The 26,736-nt window shown below is 42.8% G+C and overlaps 1 protein-coding gene across 5 annotated transcripts in view; it reads right to left on the bottom strand.

Annotated features, from left to right (window-relative positions):
* Positions 1-26,736, bottom strand: part of LOC118676946 (protein argonaute-3) — a 112,842-nt gene that overhangs the window by 75,387 nt on the left and 10,719 nt on the right. For 4 of the 5 annotated variants that reach the window (XM_036351611.1, XM_036351614.1, XM_036351612.1 and 1 more), the window contains exon 3: positions 523-643. In XM_036351611.1, the coding sequence (XP_036207504.1) occupies positions 523-643 (121 nt within the window). Of the gene's footprint in view, positions 1-522; positions 646-26,736 lie in introns of those variants that run through there. The other variant, XM_036351615.1, reaches the window with a different exon arrangement.

Below are 26,736 nucleotides of genomic sequence, written 5' to 3'. Positions count from 1 at the left end.
ATGCCCTGGTTGGTTTCGCTCAGTGGATAAAGCGTTGGCCTGTGGACTGAACAGAGTCCCAGGTTCAATTCCAGTCAAGGGCATGTACCTTGTTTGCGGGCACAGCCCCAGTAGGGGGTGTGCAGGAGGCAGCTGATCGATGTTTCTCTCTCATGGATGTTTCTAACTCTCTATCCCTCTCCCTTTCTCTCTGTAAAAATCAATAAAATAATTTTTAAAAATTTTAAAAGAGATAGATATAGCGGTATCGATAGATAGAGACAGCAAAGGACAGAAAGAAAGAGAATGCTAAATCAAATGTGGCAAATGTTAAGAACACTGGTGAGTCTTGGTTAAGGGTACATGAGTTCTTTACATGATTGTTACAATTTTTCTGTATGTTTGAAATTATTTCAAAAAAGTTAAAAAAGATAAATGATACACATACATACATAGACTGAAATAAAATAAAAAGGTAACAAATGCATTTAAAATAAGAAATTGCAAAAGTATAGCTTCCCAAAAAAGGAACACATATCTTACCCCAGTAGTTGCCACAGGAAGTGGATTGGCTGTGTAAAGGCTTCTTTTTCCATCATAAACTGGCCTACGGTCCCCAAATATAGTTACTTTAAAATGCTGAACCATTGAGTCAACCACCTCCCTACAAAAGGGAAAAAATACATTCACATAATCTTCTACATGATGAAATTTTAACAACTTAAAGTAATTTCTTAACATTATTTAAAGCTGTCAAAATTCTATCTACCCTGCCCCCCTTTATTTTTGAGAGAAGGGAAGGGAGAGAAAGAAACATCAATGTATGAGAGAAACATCGATCAGTTGCCTCCCATATGTGCCCACCAGGGATCAAACATGCAACCTATGCATGTGGCCTGACTGGGAATCAAACCGGCAACCTTTCGGTGCACAGGATGACATTCCAACCAATTGAGTCACACCCACCAGTAAAGCTGCCAACACTCTAAAAGACAATCACATGTAATAAAAGTTTTGCTTTCAGGACGAGGCTTAGATCTCAGAAAGGGATGATAGGAATTTCACACAAAAATGAAGAATGAATTCAGTGTGTTACTTAATCATTCTGGGCCACAGTTGACCTGCAAAATACTAATCCTAGAACCTGATCTAAAAATCCCTTTCACCATCTCTAAGCACCATCCAACACATTCATCTTTCTTTGTCTAAGAGTTTGATGCTCATTCCTCTGTGCTCAAATAGCACCTATAGTAAATATATCCATTAAAACACTTATTCCTTTGTATTATCCTATCTAATAAAAGAGAAACATGGTAATTAGCTGTACGTCTGCTACCCTTCCCATTGGCTAATCAGGGAGATATGCAAATTAACTGCCAGCCAAGATGGCGGCCGGCAGCCAGGCAGCTTGAAGCTAACATGAGGCTTGCTTGCTTCAGTGACGGAGGACTCCAACGTTCCCTGCCTGCCTTGACGGCCTCTGACCTTGCAGTTTGAAACATTGTTACAAATATAGAAGCTAAACAAAACCCCAGAAACCTGCTTTAAGCCAGCCAGGATCTCAGAGCTGGAGTTGATACAGTGTTTTGATTATAAAACCCAAATAAACCAGATACCTGCTTGCAGCAGCAGAGGCCTCAGAGCTGGAGCCAGAGCTAAAGCTGGCCCAGAATAAAAAAGAAAAAAGAAAAAAAGAAGCAGTTGGGAGCTTGTCACCCACCAGCCTGAAAACAGCCCTCAGCCCTTCACCCAGACTGGCCAGGCACCCCAGTGGGGAACCCCACCCTGAAGGGTGTGTGACCAGCTGCAAACAGCCATCATCCCCTCATCCAGGCTGGCCAGGCACCCCACCCTATCCAGGACACCCTTCATGGCAAACCAGCCGGCCCCCACCCATGCACCAGGCCTCTATCCTATATAGTAAAAGGGTAATATGCCTCCCAGCACCGGGATCAGCGGAGCCGAGAGGCCTCCCAGCACCAGGATCAGCGTGATGGGGCAGCGCCCAAACCCCCTGATCGCCCTGCAGCTCTGTGTGTGACAGGGGGTGGGGCCACAACCTCCCTATCCGCCCTGCTCTGTTCATGACAGGGGAAGGCGCCCCAACCCCCAGATCAGCCCTGCTCTGTGCCTGATGGGGGGGAGCTCCCCAACCCTCTGATTGCCCTGTGGCTCTGTGTGTGACAGGGTGCGGCGCCCCAACCCCCTGATCGGCCCTGCTCTGTGTGTGACAGGGTGCAGCATCCCAACCCCCCACCCCCCACGGGCCCTGCTCTGTGTGTGACAGGGTAGAGACATAACCTCCCCATCGGCCCTGCCCTGAGTGTGACAGTGGTGGCGCCCCAACCCCTTGATCAGCCCTGCTCTGTGGGTGATAGAGGGCGGCGCTTCAACCCCCCCCCGCCCCCCCCACGGGCCCTGCTCTGTGTGTGACAGGGTAGAGCCATAACATCCCCATTGACCCTGCCCTGAGTGTGACAGGGTGTGGCGCCCCATTCCCCTGATCTGCCCTGCTCTGTGTGTGACAGAGGGCGGTGCCCCAACTCCCCTATCGGACCTACTCTGTGAGTGAGGGGGGGAGCTCCCCAACCCTCCGATTGACCCTGCTCTGTGCGTGACAGGGTATGGAGCCTCAACCCCCCTGATGGGCCCTGCTCTGTGTGTGACAGGGGGGCAGCGCCCCAACCCCGATTGTCCCTGCTCTGTGCGTGACAGGGTACGGAGCCCCAACCCCCCTGATGGGCCCTGCTTTGTGCGTGAAAGAGGGCAGCGCCCCAACCCCCTGATTGGCCCTGCTCTGTGCATGACAGGGGGTGGCGCCGCAACCTCCCCATCTACCGTGCCTTGAGTGTGACAGGGGGCGGTGCCCCAACCCCCAAATCGGCCCTACCCTGAGCGTGACTGAGGGTGGCATTGCAACCTCCCAATCCGCTCTGCTCTGTGCATGACAGGGGGTGGCGCCCCAATTCTCCAATCGGCCCAGCTCTGAGCCTGACCAGGGGCTGCACCTAGGGATTGGGTCTCCCTTCTGCCACCCGGGAGCAGGCCTAAGCCAGCAGGTCGTTATCTCCCGAGGGGTCCCAGACTGCTAGAGGGCACAGGCCGGGCTGAGGAACCCCCCACCCGCCCTCGAGTGCACAAATTTTTGTGCACCGGGCCTCTAGTCCTATATCATAAAAGGATAATATGCAAATAGACTGAACAGTGGAACTACCACAACAACCAAACAACCAGTTGCTATGACGTGCGCTGACCACCAGGGGCACACATGGAACATGGTGGGCATCGGCAGCAAGCGGCTGAGCACGGAACATGGTGGGTATCAGCCACGGCAGGATGGTGGGGCAGGTGAGCAGGGGTGTCAGATCAAGGCGGGGCGCCGGTCACTGTCATTGGGGCAAGCCTCTGATAGTTACTGAACATTCTTTGCTCCCGCATGCTGCAGCCCCACCTGGTGCTTGCACTCGCTGCTGGCGCCGGAGCTGCTGCTTGCACCTACTGCTGGCACCTGGCGCCGTCAGCAGGTGTGAGCAGTGGCTGCCGGCCCCAATCACCCCTTAGGGCTTCTCCACCTCCCATTGCTCCTGAGGGGCGATTGTGGCTGGCAGCCACCTCTCACACCCACTGCCGGCGGCAGTCCCACCTGCACCCACTGGTGGCGCTGGCCCCGCTCACACCCGCAGCCAGCACCAGAGCCACCGCTTGCACCTGCAGCCAGTGCCCGGCACCAGTCCTAACTGCTCAGCACCATCAGTGGGTGTGAGCAGCGGCTGCCAGCCCCAATTGCCCCTGAGGCTTCTCCACCTCCTCTTGCTCCTGAGGAGTGATCAGGGCAGCAGCTGCTGCTTGCACCTGCTGATAGCACTGGCCCTGCTCGCTGCACCTGCTGCTGGTGCCAGCCCCAATAGCTCTGGGCTGTTCAGCGGGTGTGAGCGGGGCCAGCGCTATCAGCATGTGGGAGCAACAGCGGTGGGAGCAAGGCTGTTGGCAGACAGGAGCCTGGGGACTGTGGCGGGAGGGGCCAGGCGGGGGTGTGGAGGATGGGCCTAGACCTGCCCCTGTGCCCACTGCAGCCTCATAGCCCAAAGTTCTTTTCAAGGTGCATGAATTTGTGCACTGGTCCCCTAGTAGTTACTACATATTTCATTAATACTAGACTGAGATTCTTGATGGCAATAAACACACCTGTACCTTGTACCACTCCTATCCTTTTACATACACTCCCCATCTTTACTCAAGTATCCAGGCAATAAGGATATTTTAAAGCCTCCATTTTTACCCAGCAAACATTTTTATCCCATTTACTTATATGGAAAGAGATTCAAGACATTTTTTAAAGTACTGACTACAGAGAGAACAATACCAAATATCAAAAAGTCAATATTTATTTTTGTACACACATACTTTGTAAAAGCAGGGGAAAGATATCTAGAAGGATAGGTACCAAAATACATATAGGGGTTACCTCTGGAGAGAGAAGCAGAGAGAATGATTTTTAAACTTTGTTTATACAAATCTAAATATATTATGTTGAGACTATGCTCACATAATACTGGTATAATATATAATAGATATAAGAGAATAAAAAAATTCAATTCTAGCCCAGTCGAGTAGGTGATAGGAAAAAGAGGGGGAAAAAGCATTTTCTGGAACAAAATAATTAAGCTGACTTGCTACTCAGAGCAATTTTCTACATACTCAAAGTTTCTACTTTCCCCCCTTTTCAATTTTATTTTTATTTTGCTGAAATTATTTAACTTAACGTCATCTTTTCTAGAGTAAATTTTACAAAAAGATATGAAGCACTGCTCAGTGTTTAGGTATAAAACAAATTTCAAAGATTTCCTGCCATTTCAAGTTTATATCTGTGGCCATTATCATTAATTCCAGTTTCTCAGGAATCTAATTCATCGGGATATTTTTTCACTTTTTACTTAGCAGTAAATAGGTGTTGTTTCAAGCTAATCAAATCGTGGCAAACCACTCTAAGGATCAAAATGGCGGCATAGATTTAAAATAGCAGGGCCAAAACATCTTAGGGCTAGAAAATATTTTGCTTTGATGCCTATCACACAGTATATACCGGGCTCATCTCTTTGTCCAATTAGTTGTTGACTCCACCACTCTGCAGTATTTCTTCTTCTTTGCTTTCCTTTGTTTTTTTTTTTAATTGATTTCAGAGAGGAAGTACGAGGGAGAGAGAGACAGAAGCATCAATGATGAGAGAGAATCTTTGACCGGCTGCCTCCTGCACACTCCACACTGGAGGGTCAAGCCTGAAACCTGGGCATGTGCTCTGACCAGGAATTGAACCACGACCTCCTGGTTCATAGGTCAACACTCATCTACTAAACAACACTGTCTGGGCTTTTTGTTTTCCTTCCTCATCATATATTATACAGGTCATTTCACATTCTGGAGTACTGTGTTCAATTTGTAAAAATTTAAGATCCTAAAATATGAAACATAACCAGAAGATGATCCTGATATAAACTTATGTAATATGGGTAAAAATAAATCAAACTAAGGACTTTTAGTCTGGAAAAGAAAAGACTCAAAGGAAATTATAGAAGTTTTTGGCTATTTTGATGGACTGTCGTGAAAAACTGAGCAGAAAACCTATCTTGTATGGGCCAACAGAACTAGGACAAATAGTTGGAAAAATATAAGAGGCTTGATTTTTGGAACAAAAATTTCTAACATTTTTAAACACCAGAATTACTCACAAGTGGATTATACTAATTTTAAATTACTTGAGTTTGTCCTTATTAGAACTGTTTAAAGAGCAATTATGTCAGGGAAGATACCAACTAGAAGATTGAAATAAATAATATATACAATTCCCTCTAACAGTAAAATATTAATTATGAGAATATCAAATAATAAAGCACTGCACATTTTATCATGGCATCAGATATAGAAACTTCTTTATCATACAATTGCACTAAAAACTGATTTGAACTTAAGGCTTTAGAGCAAGCATGTGAAACTCACAGCCAGCAAGCTGCATGCCTCGAGTTTGACATGCTTGCCTACAGCCTTAACGGAATCTAACTGGTTCATGGGTCGATAGTCAACCACTGAGCCACTCTGGGTGGGCCTGATATTATTTTTATATAAAAATTTAAGCATAATTATCTCAAAAATATACCTCAAAAATTATACTGAAGTACAGTACTGAAGCTTTCCCAATCGATACATTGCAATGCATTAGCATTAAATGCAGTAAATTAATACAAAAAAGGAATTCTGATAATTAACAGAAACTATGACTGAATTTTCTCTATATTGTAGTTGTGGAGCACTAGTCTTTTATTATAACAGTGGGCGAGGATGGGAACTCTTTGATCTTTTGTTCAAATGTAGAAATTCTAGTACAATATATGTGTATATTGTTAAACCAGCTTCTTAGCAGCTTATAATAAAAAGTAAAACCACAATAACCAAAATACATAAAGTTATAACTTCTAAAGCAATAGTTAGGAAAGCAATTTAGAAAAGAAAATCTGAATAAATAAGGGTAAGAACTTCTAAACAATCTTTAGTGGTTTCCTCTTACTAATAACCTTAGTCTGAGGTGGAATGAATTTTTGCGGAGTGGAATATGATGCATTTTTAGAACATCAGGTTACAATTTAAAAATCCATAAGAAAAGCCCTCGCTGGTTTGGCTAAATGGATAGAGTGTCAGCCTGCGGACTGAAGAGTCCCAGGTTCAATTCTGGTCAAGGGAACATCCCTAGGTTGTGGGCTCAATCCCCAATATGGGGCGTGCAGGAGGCAGCCAATCAATGATTCTCTCTCATCATTGATGTTTCTATCTCTCTCCCTCTCCCTTCCTCTCTGAAATCAATAAAAACATATTTTAAAAAAGAAAAAAAAATCCGTAAGAACATCTGGTGATTACTACACAAATGGAACCTGCCTGAGTATGTTAGGTCTTACAAAGGGCTACAGCTTATCTTTTTTTTATTTTTATAATAAATCTTTATTGTTCAGATTATTACAGTTTTTCCTCTTTTTCCCCCAATAGCTCCCCTCCACTCGGTTCCCAGCCCAACCGCTACCTTTACCCCGCCCTCCCCCACTGTCCTCATCCATAGGTGTATGATTTTTGTCCAGTCTCTTCCCACATCCCCTAGACCCCCTTGTCCCCAAAAATTGTCAGTCCACTCCCGTTCTATGCCCGATTCTATTCTATTCACCAGTTTATTCTGTTCATCAGATTTTTTATTCACTTGATTTTTAGATTCACTTGTTGATAGATATGTATTTGTTATCACTTTGTTGTTCATAATTTTTATCTTTACCTTTTCCTTCTTCTTCCTCTTCTTAAAGAATACCCTTCAGCATTTCATATAATACTGGTTTGGCAGTGATGAACTCCTTTAGCTTTTTCTTATCTGTGAAGCTCTTTGTCTGACCTTCAATTCTAAATGATAGCTTTGCTGGGTAGAGTAATCTTGGTTGTAGGTTCTTGCTGTTCATCACTTCGAATATTTCTTACCACTCCCTTCTGGCCTGCATAGTTTCTGTTGAAAAATCAGCCGACAGTCATATGGGTACTCCCTTATAGGTAACTAACTGTTTTTCTCTTGCTGCTTTTAAGATTCTCTCTTTGTCTTTTGGCCCTTGGCATTTTAATTATGATGTGTCTTGGTGTGGTCCTCTTTGGATTCCTTTTGTTTGGGGTACTTTGTGCTTCCTGGATTTGTAAGTCTATTTCTGTCACCAGGTAGGGCAAGTTTTCCGTCATTATTTCTTCAAATAGGTTTTCAATATCTTGCTCTCTCTCTTCTTCTGGCACCCCTATAATTCGGATGTTGGTACGCTTGAAGTTGTCCCAGAGGTTCCTTGCACTATCTTCATATTTTTGTATTCTTTTTTCATTTTGCTTTTCTGGTTGGGTGTTTTTTGCTTCTTCATATTTCAAATCGTTGACTTGATTCTTGGGATCCTCTAGTCTGCTGTTGGATCTCTGTATATTATTCTTTATTTCAGTCAGTGTATGCTTAATTTCTAATTGGCCCTTTTTCATATCCTTGAGGGTCTCACCATATTTCTCGGAGGTTTCCAGAAGATTCTTGAGTAACCTTAAAACTGTGGTTTTGAACTCTATATCCAGTAGTTTGCTTTTCTCCATTTTCATTTGTGACCTGTTTCTTTGTCTCCTCATTTTGGCTGCTTCCCTGTGTTGATAGAGTGGCTTTGCGTGCTAGGTGTCCTATAGGGCCCAGTTGCTCAGCCTCCCCAGTTGCCTGAGGTGGACACTCTTGGTGCACCCCTTTGTGGGCTGTGTGCACAGTCTTGTTGTAGTTAAGCCTTGATTGCTATTGGTATCACTGGGTGGAATTAACCTCCAGGCCAATTGGCTGTGAGGACCAGTTGTGTCTACAATGGGAAAACTTCTGTGCTGGAGACACCCTTATGGGGCAGGACTTGCTTCAGTGGGGCTTTAGCGCTCACTGAGTCTGCCCAGGTTTTTAGGTGGAGAAAGGCCAGGCCATTCATATGCAAAAGCCTGTGCACAGAGCTTGGCTGCGGTTGTAAACTGGGTGGGGCAGGGTCTCAGGGAATCACCAGGGCGGAGCAAACAGCAATGGCTGCCAGTCAGCTCTGCCTTGGAGAGGTCCCTGGGTCTCTATGTCCCATGGCCCTGTGCAGGAACAATGACCGCTGCAAGCACCTCTGCAAGAAAGCTGCCCTAACATTCCGGCCAGATGCCAGACAGTCCTGTTTCTCTCTGTATGAGTCTGGGTCCCCAAATTCTCACCCGGGAGCTTGTTTCTCACTTCTGATTGAAAAAGACAACAGCGTACTCAGCTGCCAGCCCCTTTCGCATGAGCCTCCCTACCTCCGCACTTCCACACCTCTGCACCTCCTACCGAACTCAATGTGCTTTTCTCCTTCCTTCTAGTTATAGAATTTCCACTCAGCCAGCCTTCCCTTGGTTCTGGATGGTATTCATTTTGTCTTTTAGTTGTAGTTTTAATGTGATTGTGCGAGGCAGCAAATTCAGGTGTTTACCTATGCCGCTATCTTGGTTCTCTCATCTACTTCTTACCTCAACCACCACTTCCTACATTCTGGTGCCTTTTTTTTTTTTTTTTTTTTAACTCTGTCATGCTCTGGTGCACAGATTGCAGAGCAAAGTTTACTTTGTTTTTGTATGCCTTATATGTTTATTGTTCCTCATTTACTCCACTACTGTCTTCTTTTGTGGTTTTTTTTCTAGTGTACTCCCTTAGGCTCTCTTCCCATTTTATTTTCTGTATATTTTGTTTATGGACATTATTGGGGTGACATTGATTAAACCATACAGGTTTCAAGTGTACAACTCCATAACACATTATCTGCACACTGCACTGTGCACTCATCACCCAAAGTCAAGTCTCTTTCTGCCACCATTTATCCCCCTTTGCCCTCTTTCACCTCCCCTCACCCCACTTTCCTTCTGGCAATCACCATACTGTTGTTTTGTGTCCTTTTTTTGCTTAATCCCTTTACCTTTTTCAACCAGCCTTCCAACCTCCCTCCCCTCTGACAAATGTCACTGACTGTGCAATAAAATTTAATATTGGTTTCAGTAATTTCCATTTTACCACCTGCCTCAGAGCAGAAAAATGGTAGAAGTGGGTAACTTTAATGTAAAAAAAGAAATTTTTCTGTTAATTGTTACTATCCTATCTTATAAAAGAGAAACATGGTAATTAGCATACAACCGCTACCCTTCCCATTGGCTAATCAGAGCGATATGCAAATTAACTGCCAGCCAAATGGCGGCCGGCAGCCAGGCAGCTTGAAACTAACATGAGGCTTGCTTGCTTCAGTGACGGTGGAAACCAACGTTCCCCGCCTGCCTTGCCGGCCTCTGAGCATGCAGTTTGAAACATTGTAACAAATATAGAAGGTAAACAAAACCCCCAGAAACCTGCTTTCAGCCCGCCGGGATCTCAGAGCTGGAGTTATACATTGTTTCAATTATAGAACCCAAACAAACCACATACCTGCTTTCAGCAGCAGAGGCCTCAGAGCTGGAGCCAGAGCTAAACCTGGCCCAGAATTAAAAAAAGAAAAGAAAAAAAGGAGCAGTTGGGAGCTTCAGCCCTCAGCCCCTCACCCAGACTGGCCAGGCACCTCAGTGGGGACCCCCACCCTGAAGGGTGTGTGACCAGCTGCAAACAGCCATCATCCCCTCACCCAGGCTGGCCAGGCACCCCAGTGGGGTCCCCCACCCTGATCCAGGACACCCTTCAGGGCAAACCAGCCAGCCCAACCCATGCACCAGGCCTCTATCCTATACAGTAAAAGGGTAATATGACTCCCAGCACCGGGATCAGCGGAGCCATGAGGCCTCCCAGCACCGGGATCAGCGTGACAGGGGGCAGCGCCCAAACCCCCTGATTGCCCTGCGGCTCTGTGTGTGACAGGGGGCGGGACCACAACCTCCCTATCCGCCCTGCTCTGTTCCTGACAGGGAAAGGCGCCCCAACCTCCTGATCAGCCCTGCTCTGTGCCTGATACAGGGGAGCTCCCCAACCCCCTGATTGCCCTGTGGCTCTGTGTGTGACAGGGTGCGGCGCCGCCCCCCTCACCCCCACGGGCCCTGCTCTGTGTGTGACAGGGTAGAGCCATAACCTCCCCGTTGGCCCTGCCCTGAGTGTGACAGTGGCGGCGCCCCAACCCCCGATCAGCCGTGCTCTGTGGGTGATAGAGGGCAGTGCCCCAACCCCCTGATCTGCCCTGCTTTGTGTGTGACAGGGGGGAGCTCCCCAACCCCCTGATGGGCCCTGCTCTGTGCGTGGCAGGGGGGAGCTCCCCAACCCCCTGATCGACCCTGCTCTGTGCGTGACAGGGTGAGGAGCCCAAACCCCCCCTGATGGGCCCTGCTCTGTGTGTGACAGGGGGCAGCGCCCCAACCCGGGGATTTGCCCTGCTCTGTGCGTGACAGGGGGTGGCGCCGCAACCTCCCCATCGACCCTGCCTTGAGTGTGACAGGGGGCGGTGCTCCAACCCCCCAATCGGCCCTACCCTGAGCGTGACTGAGGGTGGCATCGCAACCTCCCAATCCGCCCTGCTCTGTGCATGACAGGGGGCAGCGCCCCAACTCCCCAATCGGCCCTGCTCTGAGCCCGACCAGGGGCTTCACCTAGGGATTGGGCCTGCCCTCTGCCACCCGGGAGCAGGCCTAAGCCAGCAGGGCGTTATCTCCCAAGGGGTCCCAGACTGCGAGAGGGCACAGGCTGGGATGAGGGACCCCCCCTTTCCCCCGAGTGCACAAATTTTTGTGCACCGGGCCTCTAGTAAGGGAATAAAGAACCATCTTCATCTCATTTTAATTTCTCTGCTCTCATAGGCAGAATGGGAATTATTCTAGTCTATAGGAGAAGATATGAAATAATATTTTCCCCTCAAAGTAACTATACACATTTGTTTAATATTCACAGCTACAACAAATTAATCTGTCACTATACATATAGAAATAAGGAAGATTGCTAAGGTATAGATGCTAAATTAACCTGGAGGTTTATAAAATACAACTAAAACAACTGGCTGGCTGTCCTTGTATCCTTCTAACCTCTAAGTTACCTTCATAATCCTATAGTAAGTAGCAGAGAAGGTAGCCAATGAATATTTTGCATCAATATAACTTTTAAAAGATAAGAGTAGATATATTTTAGATCAAATTTTTAATATAAGATAAAATCTGCAGTTTAGCAAAGCATTTCACTATTATGTATTGTATCTGCATAGTCATTTCATATGGGTTAATGAATTCTTTCACAATCCTATATAATAAAAGCCTAATATGCTAAGTGACTGGTTGGCTGTTCAACTAATCAAAGTGTAATATGCTATGCTAAGGCTGCTCAACTGCTCGCTATGACGTGCACTGACCACCAGGGGGCAGACACTCTGACTGGTAGGTTACCTTGCTGCTGGGGTCCGGCTGATTGGGACTGAATGAGACCAGCCATACATGCCCTGGAGCCCTCCCTCGGTCCCTTCCTGGTTGACCAACCTCCCGCATCCCTCCCTGGCCCCGATCATGCACCGGTGGGGTCCCTTGGCCTGGCCTGTGCCCTCTTGCAATCTGGGACCCCTTGGGGGATGTCAGAGAGAAGGTTTCAGCCCGATCCTGCAGGCCAGGCTGAGGGCACCCTCTGGTGCACGAATTTGTGCACCGGGCCTCTAGTCTTATATAACCACAATAGCTAACCCAGTAAACATTTCTAGTATTCACAAATAACTGACAGATTACTTTAGACTACAAAATAGATTTTTAACTCAATCTGGCTTACACTAATAACGCTTCTCTAAAACACTTAACCCTCTGACCACCACTGACTTCTTAATAGATATGGTTTCTTTCAGCCTTTTCATTTGGCTCTTTTAGCATCTGCCACAGTGATCAATCCTTGAATATCAAGATCCTTGCTTTACCTTCTCTAAAAAACCTTCTATTTTGTCCTGGTCCTCCTGCTTTTTCAGTCTCTTAAGTGTCTTCACTGGCAAACCTGAAACTATAGTATCCCCAGAGATCCATTCTCAGTTCTCTTATCTTGACTCTACTCACTTTCCTTATTAACTATCACCTACCTATATACTGACATCTCAAATCTCAATCTCCATCTTGACTTATCTCCTAAGCTTTAGGCAGTTATTTCTAATAATGTACTGAACTCCATTTGATGCTTTTTACACATTTCAACATCCAAATATCCAAAACAGAAAATAAAAAACTTGGTCCTTTCACAACCTGTATTTGTCAAAGCCATCACCATTATCATCACCATTATACAACCTAGGGACTATGAAGCCATTCTTATCGCTGCCCTTTCTTTACAGACCTAAATTATTCATTCTTCTAAATCAACTAAGCCTTGACTTTATCACTGCTGTTACTTAATTCTTAGAACACACAACCTCTAATCTGGAAAAGTAGGTACCAAAGTGCTAGGGGGTACACTGAAATATGAGAAAAAAGTCTTTATATCTTAATTTTCATCTAACAATCTGACTATAGATTGACACTGGTGCCCTCACTTAGCCCAGGTTAGAAGCTCAGGTGTAACACATGGTACACCAGGAATCCTAATGGAAAAATGGGAGCTCTGCAACATATAAGAGTTAATAGTGAACTCTTATTCATTTTCAGCATGTTGCAACTTATTTCAGTTCAAGTGTGTGGCACATATTCAGTCAGGTTTTTGGTACATTAATCTGAAATTTTTAAATTAATAAATATATTCTTAAAGAGTTTATTTCAAAATATTGTTTTTTGCTTTTAATTTTTCAATAGTTACACAATGTTAGAACAGTAGTACAAGTCTATAAATTAAAAACTTTTAAACATGTATGTGCATACAATTATCAATTAAGTGCATGGTCAAACATTTTAATTAATGGGAATGTGTGGCTGAAACTGGTTTGGCTCAGTGGATAGAGCGTTGGCCTGCGGACTGAAGGGTCCCAGGTTCGATTCTGGTCAAGGGCATGTACCTGGGTTGCGGGCACTTCCCCAGTGGGGGATGTGCAGGAGGCAGCTGATCGATGTTTCTCTCTCATCGATGTTTCTGACTCTCTGTCTCCTTTCCTCTCTGTAAAAAATCAATAAAATATATATATAAAAAAAATGGGGACGTGTGATCAAAAGTTTGAAGACTACTGATCTAGACTACTGCAACAGTCTTCCAAATGTTCTCCAGGACTGGTCTTTCTCTTCTCTCATTCATTCTACACAATGCCATTAGTTATGCTTTTAAATATAGATGTTCCTCATTTGCTCAAAGCCTCCAATGGCTTGCTACTATTTCTGAATTCACAGGCCTTAGCTAACTTTTCAGACTCTAGCTACTCTATTTATACTGGCCTACTTTTCTTACATAAACATGTCTTCCCTTTGCCCATGCTCTCTCAATATGGATTATTCTTTCACCTGGCCCATTCGGCAACTATTCAGCTCCGTTACCATCTTCTTTCTTCCCTAACCAAAGGCAGTAATCATTTACACATCAGTAAGGAAGGGAGGAGAGGGACAGAAACATCAATGATGAGAATCATTGATCAGCTACCTCTTGCATGCCCCCTACTGGGGATTGGAGCCAGAAACCTGGGACCCTTCAGTCTGCAGGCCAATGCTCTATCCACTGAGCAAAACCGGCTAGGGCAGTAATCATTACTTTAAAAAAATTTTATTGAATTTATTGGGGTGACATTGGTCAATAAAATTATCATTACTTTTTTATCACAGCACATAATACTCATCTCACAGAACTTGTCACTCCATATAGACTATGATATCCTTATCAGGGATCATGTCTTTATTTAACTTGCTATTTCCAGAACATGGCACAATTTGTGCCTGACACAAAACAGGGGCACAATAAATTAAATAGTTAAATGAAAACATAGGAAATATCCAAAAAGTAATCTTTAAGTTTTAAAAGTTACTGCAGGATTTAGAATTATAATTCCAGTTAGGGTCCATATATTTTTATTGATTTTAGAGAGAGGAAGGGAAACGGATAGAGAGAGAGAAACATCGATGAGAGAGAAACATCAATGGGCTGCCTCCTGCACACCCCCTACTGGGGATCGAGCCCACAACCTGGGCATGTGCCCTGACCAGGAACTGAACCATGACCTACTAGTTCATAGATCGATGCTCAACCACTGAGCCATGCTGGCTGAGCAGGGTTCATATATTTTTAAATCTAATACCAATAGCATTCTATTTTGGTACAAGCATATGGTAAGTTGAGATAACTGGTTTAAATGGATTTAACTTAGTCTAAGGAAAAAAACTAGAGCAGACCAAAAGTAAACAAAATCAAGGCACATCCATACAACGCAACATTATACAGCTGTTGTTATAATTTAAATCTACACGAATGGATACATGTCAGGAATAAACCCTAAACACTAGTCTCTGATGTTTAGAAATATATTTGTTAATAAATGTTTGAATTTCAGGTATACTGTAATATTAACCAAAAGATTATAATTACTATTGAGTAATTTATTTAGGTGCAACTTGAAAAGAATTTTGATATTTGAAATAATCACTAACTCTTAGCTTTTCTATCTTCCAAGTGATTAGTTAACAAGGACAATTAACTGACATATTATTAATTAACATAGTTTGTATGGTACAGTTTCCCCAAGACAGATAAACACTATCCTGTTTGATTTTTCACCAGCAGTGTTTTCTAGGGTACATCCTCAAGTCATTTTAACCAGAAATATGGCTCTCTAGGTATGACACCAAAAGAACAACTGGCAAAATAAAATATTAATTGGACTTCATCAAAATTAAAAATGTGCTTCAAAAGACATCATCAAGAAAATGAAAAGGTAACATGCAGGAAGGGGAAAATGTTCGCAAATAATTTTTAACGATCATTATAATTATCAATCAAAAGGTCACAGAAGGGACTTTTTACTAGAAGGTATAAGGAACTCCAACAACTCAATGAAAAGACAAAAGATCCAACTTAGAAATGGGCAAAGGATTTAAACAGACATGTCTCGAAAAACATAAATGACCAAAGATGCTCAGCATCAGCCATCGGGAAAATGAAAATTAAAAATGATAATGAGATACTACTTAACAGACACTAAGATGGCTATAAAAAATAAGACAGATAACAAATGCTGGTAAGGATGTGGAGAAATTGGAATCACTGCACACTGCTAGTGGGAATGTAAAATGATATAGCCACTTTGGAAAAGAGACTGGCAGTTCCTCAAAAGAGTAAACACAGAGTTACCATATGATTTGACTCTTAGGTAAACACCCAAGAGAAATTAAAACACATGTCCACACAAATCCTGTACATGAATATTCATTAATTATTCATATGAGCCAAGAAGTACAAACAACTCACATGTCCCATCAACTGATAAATTGATAAAATACCCATGCAATGGAATATTATCTATATGCTAGAGGCCCAGTGCATGAATTTGTGCACAGATGTGGTTGGGCTGGCCCGGCCCCAATCGGGGCAGATTGGGACCAGGGCTGTTGGGAGGAGGAGACGGTAGGAGGTTGGCCAGCCAGCCTGTCCCAATCGGGGCCTGATCAGGGCCGGGAGGCTATGGGAGGGGGGCAATTGGCTGGCAGGCCCCGCCCCCAATGGGGTGGGGGAGCTGGTTGGGGGTGGGGATGACCGTGGGCAGGGGCTGTGGGCTGGCAGGCCCCACCCCCGAATGGGGAAATTGGGTGGGGCCGGCCAGGGGCGGGGGGGGAGTGGAGAGGGGGTGAGCTGAAAAAGGTGGTGGGGGCCCATTGGGGGCAGGGCCTGCCAGGGGGAGGGGCTGCAGCAGGTTGGCCACCGACCCTGGCCCCTATTGGGTTGGGAGGGGTGATCAGGCGTGGGGCCGGCTGGGGGGAGGGGCTGTGAGCTGGTTCGCTGGCTGCAGTGGGTGTCATAATGACCGGTCATTCCGGCGTTCCAGTCGCTGGCTTTTTATATACATAGATATAAAAGCCTAAGTGACCATCCAAGTGGTAGCTATGATGCGCTCTGACCACCCGGGGGCAGATGCTCAATGCAGGAGCTGCTGAGCTGCGGTGACTTGGCAGCAGTGATTCTCAGGTGACGCAATCCAGAACCAGAGAGGAGGGAGCCTGATTCTGGGGTGTGTCACCCGAGAACTGTTCTCTCACAATCCTGAGGGATGTTGGAGAGCCAGTTTCAGCCTGATCCCCGCAGGCCAGGCTGAGGAATCCCACCTGCCGGAGGGACCCCACTCACTCCACAGACGCCCTTCGAGCTGTGGCGCTGCCCTAGGTGTGGCCGGCTGGGGAGGGACCATAGGAGGTTGACTCCAGGACGTATCCAGACTGTCTTGCGCAGTCCTGCCCCACCGGCCACCTTATAATTAATTTCTTTTCAATGTGCACGAATCCATGCACCAGGGCACTAGTTCAGTAATGAAGAAGAATGAAGTAGTAACACATGTCATAACTTGGATGAACCTTGAAAATAGGTGAAGTGAAAGAAGTTAGTCACACAAAAGGCCACGCATATTATACAATTCCATTTAAATGATATGTCTAGAAAAGGCAAATCTAGAGACAGAAAATAGATTAGTGTTGGCAGGGGCTGAGGAAAGGGAGACATTGAGTAGTGACTACTAATGCATATGGAATTTCCTTTTGGGAGGACAAAATGTTCTAAAATTAGATAGTGGTGATGGTTGTACACCATCTCTGTAAACATACTAAATACCACTGAATTGTACACTTTGAGTGAATTGTATTGTATGTAAATTTTACATCAATAAAGTTGTCATTTTAAAAAAGTATATCCCTCTCTTGGCATACAACCCAATTATAACACTATGCCACTGATATTCCTAACAGCAGAAAAGGAGTTCTCAAATACTCTGATTTAAGATTTCCATTTAAAAGCTAAAATGATATCAATATAGATTTATTTTTTCCTTCTAAAATTCAATCATCAGAATTACATTACATCCATATACAATATGCACAAATACATGGCACTGTCCTTAATCATAACAGTAATTATAATAGCACAATTAATCTAACACTTAATTTATAAAAGAAAATTGAACCCCTTAAAAATTCAACCACATCTACTATCAACTATTTTGTGATTCTTTCAAATCTTTATCTGTGTCCAAAATAGATTTTTTAAATTTTTATTTTTTAAATTTATCTTTATTATTGAAAACTAGAGGCCCAGTGCACGACATTCATGCACTGGGGGTATGTGGGGGTCCCTCAGCCCGACCTGCACCCTCTCCAATATGGGAGCCCTCAGGTAAGCCCTCTCCAATCTGGGAGTTTCTGTCTGTCTTTGCAATCATATGAGCGAACTGTCTGAGACCCCAACTCAGTTTAGTTTGTTGCTCACAGAATAATAGAAGCATTTTTTTTTTTCTTTGATCCATTGGTGAAGATTTCCTAGAAGTTGCAGGATATCTTCCCTTTAATTTTTCCTAGACACTCTGATTTTACTTATGTCTTTCACCTTTGCTTTCCCTCCATCCCCCACCGCAACAGTAACTTGCTCCAGGCTCACTTTGCTCTAGTGCAGTGATGGCGAACCTATGACATGTGTGTCAGAGGTGACACGTGAACTCATTTTTTTGGTTGATTTTTCTTTGTTAAATGGCATTTAAATATATAAAATAAATATCAAAAATATAAATCTTTGTTTTACTACGGTTGCAAATATCAAAAAATTTCTATATGTGACATGGCACCAGAGTTAAGTTAGGGTTTTTCAAAATGCTGACACGCCGGGCTCAAAAGGTTCGCCATCACTGCTCTAGTGTCTAGGACAGTGGTTCTCAACCTTCTGGCCCTTTAAATACAGTTCCTCATGTTGTGACCCAACCATAAAATTATTTTTGTTGCTACTTAATAATTGTAATGTTGCTACTGTTATGAATCGTAATGTAAATATCTGATATGCAGGATGGTCTTAGGCGACCCCTGTGAAAGGGTCGTTTGACCGCCAAAGGGGTCGCGACCCACAGGTTGAGAACCACTGGTCTAGGAGATCCGTCTGTCACCAGAACTACGATTCCCAGCATTCCTGGTGCTCCCTGTGCTCTGGTTTTCCCTTCCTGCTCTCTATCTCATGGCCTCCCACTCTGCCAAGTCCTCCAAGCCACCAGCTCTCCCTCTCTGCTCTCTGTCTGGCAGCTTGGAGAGCCAATTTCCCCAAGCCGCTCCACTCTCCGCAGGCTCTCCCGCTCTGCTCTCTGCCTGGCGCCTGTGTATTCAAATTAACCCGTCATCTTTGTTGGGTTAATTTGCATACTCACTCCTGATTGGCTGGTGAGCATAGTGGAGGGACAGTCAATTTACACGTTTCTCTTTTATTATATAGGATATTACAGATGTTCCCCCTTTCCCCCCATTGATGCCCTCCACCCAACCCCTGCCCCATCCAGAGGCCTTTACCCCACTATTGTCTGTGTCCATGGGTTATACATATATGCATATAAGTTCTTTGACTATTCTCTTCCTGCCCCCTACCCTCTAGTTACAATCATGATGTATATACAATTTTTCCAAAGTATTTCATTACACCATGATTCTAAATAAGTGCGTAACTTTCTACTGAAGGTTTATCCCCATATATATTTAGTAGCTGGACAAACTCGCATAAAATCTCTAGTTACAGAACTTATACTCTAGGTCATGTTATTTCTAAAAATATTTTATTTTTAGTTATTGAGAGCATTCATTTGTTTAAAAAAAATTAGAAACATTTGAAAGCTGCTTAACAAACATGCTCTGTGACCAAATGATCATTTTCAATCAAAATCATTAAATAGGAAAAAAAAAGACACACACACACACACACACCCAAAGGGGTGAGGAAAGGAAAACCAATAGACAAAGTCTAAAGTAGAGAACCTGACTCACAAAAAGACTCACACGAATTTTTTTCCACGAAAACTCCTCTAACTAAAGTGAAAATTTGTTTTGCTACAACACATCATTCTGCTATTATCATTGATGCCATAGTGCCAAACATCTGAGCTTGTGTCATGTAGACAAGAGAAACCTCATATGTGTTTATTTACATACTGCTGCATTTTGGCCCATAACTGTTTAGGTAATATTGAAAAGGAATTGTAAAGTTCTATCTAGTTCCTTTTAAATTCCAGAATTCTAGTTATTGAAGTGTAAGAATTAAACTAATTTCAGAAGCCAACCAACAACCTTAACTGACTAGTTATGTAGTAATAGTGCAAAAAAGTTAAGACAAAAGCTAGTTTTTTGAAGAAAATAAGGGGAGTAAGTTTTGCAGATGTTGATTTAAAATCAAGTCATTATTAATAAAGTATAAAGTTGATTTATGCTAGTTTTAGATTCCATATATAAGTGAAATCATATGGTATTTGTCTTTCTATGTCTGATTTATTTAGCAAAATTCCCTCCAGGTCCATCCAAGTTGTCACAAATGGCAAGGATGTAGTATTTTTTATGGCTAAGTAGTAGTCTATTATATCTATCGATCGATCGATCGATATTCTTCTTTATTCATCCATCAATAGTGCTGTCTCATCATTAAAAGGTGTTCTTTTTACTATAGTTATCCACAATTCTTCCATCATAATTTCCTTTTATATTCCCTGTATTACCTAAACTACAGCCATATACACATACAGACATATAGAGTATTTGGGGAATGTGAGAGAAGAAACTTACTGAGAGCAGTTTGAAAATCCTTTACATACTATATGTACTTGTTCCTATATAAGATTAAGAAACAGTTAGGAATTGAGGATCAGGAGAACAGAAAGCATGAAGCCATGACAAACACCATCTTTACCACTACTATCATCTTAAAGAAAACAATAGATTAAAAATGGCAGCAGAGTAGGAGGATGCTGCATGGTCATGCTCCCAGGAACAAGCTGGAATTACAACTGAAAAACGAGAAGGCTTCCTGAATAATCAACGGAAAACTCACAGGAGAGAACCCTGATACCCAAGGACCAAAGGTGGAGCCGGCATAGAGACTGGTAGGAAGGGCAGAGACGTGACCCACAGAGGGGAACTGAAGTCCCAGAGAGATATCTCAGCCGGTGGGGGGGGGGGGGGGGGGGCGGTGCCACTGAAAATTCTGGGATCTAATCCCGGAGCTGGGCTCCCTAGCAGAGAGCACCAAACTGAGGAAGGTATCCACATAACATCAAGCTGTGAAAAGCAGTGGGGTGCTGTCTGCCAGGGAGTGGCAGCTGAAAGTTCAGGCACCCTCTTAAAGGGCCAAGGCACAAACATCCCCTGTGGAGACACCCACCTTGTGCTCTGGCAGAGGGAGGGTGAAGTGGACTGGAGCTGTGAGAGCAGAAGCCAGCACTGGGGACTTGGGGGACAGAGCTCAGAAGGCAGACACCCCCTCTCCTCGGCTCAGTCATTCCCTCACACAGCCACATAGAAATCTGCCTTGCCTTGGAGGATAGACATCTGCCTTGCCTGGGGGGATAGACATCTGCCTTGCCTGGGGGGAAGACAGCTGACACACCCTATTGGAAAACACCTTGCCCTGAGGCTGCTTAAGAGATTAAAAGTAACAATTCAAGGAGTAGCAGCTGCTTGTGTAGCCCACCCCCATCCAAGGAACAGCAGCCTCCTGGTCACCATACCCTCTGTCTGAGGAACAGCAGCTGTGTGTGAAGCCTCCCCCCACCAGCCAGAGGAGCCACCACAACTGTGAACAGCACCCACCAGAGAAGCTGCTACCAACTGAGGAGCAACTGCTACCACAACTGCCCAAGGAGCAACCGCAGCCCGAGGAGCCACTGCCACCCAAGGAGCAGCCACTGAACAACTCAACATCTACATATGGCGGTACGATCAAACATGGGTAGACAAAGAAACCCCCAAAGGAAAGAAAAGGAGGACTCGCTAGAAAAGCAGCTAAGTGATACAGAGGCATGCAACATGACAGAAAAAGAATTCAGATTAAGGGTCCTAGAGTGCATAAACCCGATGGAGGAAAAAATCAACAACTTATGCAAGAAGCAAGAAGAAACAAATGAAAAAATCAATAAATTATGTAAGAACCAAGAAGAAATGAAGAGTGATATAGCTGCAATAAAAAACACCATTGAAAGTTTCAACAGTAGACGAGGAGAAGCGGAGGACCAAATTAGTGAAGTAGAAGACAGGGAAACAAAACACACCCAGACTGAACAGCAATTGGAGAAAAAAATTAAGACAGGAGGAGAGCCTAAGGGAGCTATGGGACAACATGAAACGAAACAACATACGAATAATAGGGGTGCCAGAACAACAGAAAGAGGAACAAGGGTTAGAAAACCTATTTGAAGAAATAATATCAGAAAACTTCCCAGAGGTGGGGAAGAAAAAAAATCACACAAGCACAGAGAGTCCCAAACAAGGTGAACCCGAAAAGACCCACACCAAGACACATCATAATTACCATGGCAAATGTTCAGGACAAAGAGAAAACCTTAAAGGCTGCAAGAGAGAGTCGGAAAGTTACATTCAAGGGATCTCCCATTAGATTATCAAATGAGTTCTCAACAGAAACACATCAGGCCAGAAAAGAATGGACAGAAATTTACAAAGTGATGCAAAGGACTGAATCCAAGAATACTCTATCCAGCAAGGCTATAATTCAAAATTGATGGGGAAATAAGAAGCTTCACAGACAAAAAAAAAAGCTAAGGGAGTTTATCACCTCCAAGCCAGCAATGCAAGATGCTAAAGGGACTGGTGTAAAAAGAAGAAATAGAAAGCTCAGAAAGAAAACAGCCACACAGAAAAAGAAATGGCTACAAACAAGTACCTTTCAATAATAACTTTAAATGTAAATGGACTAAATGCTCCAACCAAAAGACATTGAGTGGCTGAATGGATAAAAAAAAAATGACCCATACATTTGCTGTCTAAAGGAGACCCACCTCAGAAGAAGGGACTCACACAGACTGAAAGTGAAGGGATGGAAAAATATCTTTCAGGCAAATGGAAATGAAAAAAAAAGCTGGGGTAGCAATACTTATATCAGACAAAATAGACCTCAAAGTGAAGGCCATAACAAGAGATAAGGAAGGCCACTTCATAATACTAAAGGGATCGATACAACAAGAAGATATAACCCTGATAAACATATATGCACCCAATGCAGGAGCACCCAAATACATAAAAAAACTCCTAGAAGATATCAAAGGAGAGATCGACAACAATAGAATCATAGTAGGGGACTTTAATACACCACTGACAATACTGGATAAATCCTCTAGACAATCAGCAAAGAAACAGCAATCCTAAATGACTCACTAGATCAGATGGACTTAATTGACATCTTCAGAACACTTCACCCCAAAGCCACGGAATATACATTCTTCTCAAGGGCTCATGGGACATATTCAAAAATAGACCACATATTGGGTCACAAACAAAGTCTCCCCAAATTCAAGAAGATTTAAATCATACCAACATCTTCTCAGACCACGATGGTAAAATATTAGAAATAAACTACAATAAAAACAATCCAAAATACTCAAACACTTGGAAGCTGAATAGCATGGTATTAAATATTGATTGGGTTACCAATGAGATCAAAGAAGAAATTAAAACAATCCTGGAAACTAATGACAATGAGAACACAACAATCCAAAACCTATGGGACACAATGAAAGCAATCCTGAGAGGGAAGTTTACAGCTCTACAGGCCTATCTCAAAAAACAAGAAAAAAATGATAGTAAATCATCTAACTCTACAACTCAAAGAATTAGAAAGAGAGCAACAAGAAAATCCCAGAGTGAGCAGAAGGAAGGAGATAATAAAGATTAGAGCAAAAATAAATGACATAGAGACCAAAAAAACCAATACAGAAAATCAATGAAACCAAGAGCTGTTTCTTTGAAAGGATAAACAAGATTGACAAACCTCTAGCCAGGCTCACCAAGAAGCAGAGAGAGAGAGGACCCAAATAAACAAAATCAGAAATGATAGAGGCGAAATAACAACAGACCCCCCAGAAATACAAATGATTGTTAAAAAATACTATGGACAACTCTACTCCAACAAATTAGACAACCTGGAGGAAATGGACATATTCCTAGAAAAATACAACATCCAACACTCAATCAGGAAGAATCTAAAAATCTCAACAGGCCAATAACTATGGAAGAAATTGAAGCAGTCATCAAAAAGCTTCCATCAAACAAAAGCCCAGGACCAGATGGCTTCACAGGGGAGTTTTACCAAACATTCAAGGAAGAACTAAAACCTATCCTCCTCAGACTACTACAAAAAATCCAAGAGGAAGGAACACTTCTAAGCTCATTCTATGAAGCCAGCATCACCCTAATGCCAAAACCAGGTAAAGACAACACAATGAAAGAGAATTACAGGCCAATATCCCTCATGAACATAGATGTCAAAATCCTCAACAAAATCTTAGCAAATCAGATCCAGCAGTACATCAGAAAGATCATACACCATGACCAAGTAGGATTTATCCCAGGGATGCAAGGATGGTACAATATCCAAAAATCAATAAATGTGATATATCAAATAAACAAACTGAAAGAAAAAAAACACAGTCATATCAATTGATGCAGAAAAAGCAACTGACAAAATCCAACACCCATTTTTCATAAAAACTCTCAGCAAGGTGAGAATAGAAGGATCATACCTCAACATAATAAAAGCCATATATGACAAACCCACAGCCAACATCATACTCAATGGACAAAAACTAACACCATTTCCCCTAAGAACAGGAACAAGACAGGGACGCCCACTCTCACCACTCCTGTTCAACATAGTACTGGAAGTATTAGCCATTGTAATTAGACAAGAAGAAGAAATAAAAGGCATCCAAATTGGAAAAGAAGAAGTAAAACTGTCCTTATTTGCAGATGACATGATATTATACATAAAAAACCCTAAAGACTCCATCAAAAAACTATCAGACTTAATAAATGAATTTGGCAATGTAGCAGGATACAAAATTAACGCCAAGAAATCTATGGCATTTCTATACACCAATAGTGAACTTACAGAAAGAGAGACTAAAAAAACAATCCCATTTACCACTGCACCAAAAAAATTTAGCTACCTAGGAATAAACTTAACTAAAGAGGTAAAAGACCTCTACTTAGAAAACTACAGGACGTTGAAAAAAGAGATAGAGGAAGACATAAACAGATGGAAGAACATATCATGTTCTTGGATTGGTAGAATCAACATCATTAAAATGTCCATACTACCCAAAGCAATCTATAAATTCAACGCACTTCCCATTAAAATACCAATGGCATATTTCACAGGCCTAGAACGAACTCTCCAAAAATTCATCTGGAATAAAAAAGACCCCGAATAGCTGCAGCGTTCCTGAGAAAGAACAAAGTAAGTGGGATCACAATACCAGATATCAAGCTGTATTACAAAGCCACTGTTCTCAAAACTGCCTGGTATTGGCACCAGAACAAACATATAGATCAATGGAATAGAATAGAGAGCCCAGAAATCGGCCCGTACCAATATGCTCAATTAATACTTGACAAAGGAGGCAAGAACATACAATAGAGTCAAGATAGTCTCTTCAATAAATGGTGTTGGGAAAATTGGACGGATACATGCAAGAAAATGAAACTAGACCACCAACTTACACCATACACAAAAATAAACTCAAAATGGATAAAGGACTTAAATGTACGATGGGAAATCATAAAAATACTAGAAGAATCCAAAGGCAACAAAATCTCAGACATATGCCGAAGCAATTTCTTCACCGATACAGCTCCTAGGGCATTGGAAACTAAAGAGAAAATAAACAAATGGGACTACATCAAAATAAAAAGCTTCTGCTTAGCAAAAGAAACCATTAACAAAACAACAAGAAAGCTCACTGCGTGGGAAAACATATTTGCCAATGTTATATCTGATAAGGGCCTAATCTCCAAAATTTATAGGGAACTTATACAACTTAACAAAAGGAAGATAAACAATCCAATCAAAAAATGGGCAAAGGACCTAAATAGACACCTTTCAAAAGAGGACATTCAGAAAGCCAAGAGACATATGAAAACATGCTCAAAGTCACTAATCATCCGAGAGATGCAAATCAAAACAACAATGAGGTACCATCTCACACCTGTCAGACTGGCTATCATCAACAAATCAACAAGCGACAAGTGCTGGAGAGGATGTGGAGAAAAAGGAACACTCATGCACTGCTGGTGGGAATGCAGACTGGTGCAGCCACTATGGAAGACAGTATGGAGTTTCCTCAAAACACTAAAAATGGAACTCCCATTTGACCCAGTAATCTCACTTCTAGGAATATATCCCAAGAAACCAGAAACACCAATCAGAAAGGATATATGCACCCATATGTTCATAGCAGCACAATTCACCATGGCTAAGATCTGGAAACAGCCTAAGTGCCCATCAGTAGATGAATGGATTAGAAAACTGTGGTACATCTACACGATGGAATACTATGCTGCTGTAAAAAAGAAGTAACTCTTACCATTTGCAATGTCATGGATGGAACTGGAGAGCATTATGCTAAGTGAAATAAGCCAGTCAATGAAGGAAAAACACCACGTGATCTCACTCACTCATGGATAATAAAGACCATTATAAACTTATGAACAAAAATAGATACAGAGGCAGAGCTGCCTCGAACAGACTGTCAAACTACAGCGGGAAAGCCGAGGAGGGTTGAGGGGCGGGGGTAAGAGATCAACGAAGGACTTGTATGCATTCATATAAGCATAACCAATGGACATAAGACACTGGGGGGTAGAGGAGGCCGGGGGATTGTTATGGGTGGGAAAAAAAGGAGACACATGTAATACTCTTTATAATACTTTAAGCAATAAAACAATAAAAAAAAAAGAAAACAATAGAAAAGGGTAAATAAGGTGCGGTGGGGAGATAAAAGATATAGTACCTAAAATCAAAGGAAAAAACTGCTCAGCCTGATTTCAAAAACATCTAAAGATGACTTGGACCTTTTCTATCATCACAGAGAGAATATTCATATACTGTAACATTAATATTCATATATTCATGTTACAATGGAAAATTTTCAGGGCTATTAGAAGATTTTATCTACTAACACATCTCTTAAGTACAATCAATTTCAAAACAAATTACCAGGTGTTCTTAGTCAAACTGCTAGACATTATCATTGTTATTTGGATATACAAGATAAGCAATTATTATGGCAAAGACAAATACCAACAGCAAAAAATCTCCATGCTTCATGA

This window comes from Myotis myotis, unplaced genomic scaffold, assembly GCF_014108235.1.
Source record: "Myotis myotis isolate mMyoMyo1 unplaced genomic scaffold, mMyoMyo1.p scaffold_m19_p_2, whole genome shotgun sequence".
In the NCBI taxonomy this organism is placed as follows: Eukaryota; Metazoa; Chordata; class Mammalia; order Chiroptera; family Vespertilionidae; genus Myotis; species Myotis myotis.
The sequence above is the reverse complement of the archived record's forward strand: the minus strand, read 5'-3'. Positions and strand labels throughout refer to the sequence as shown.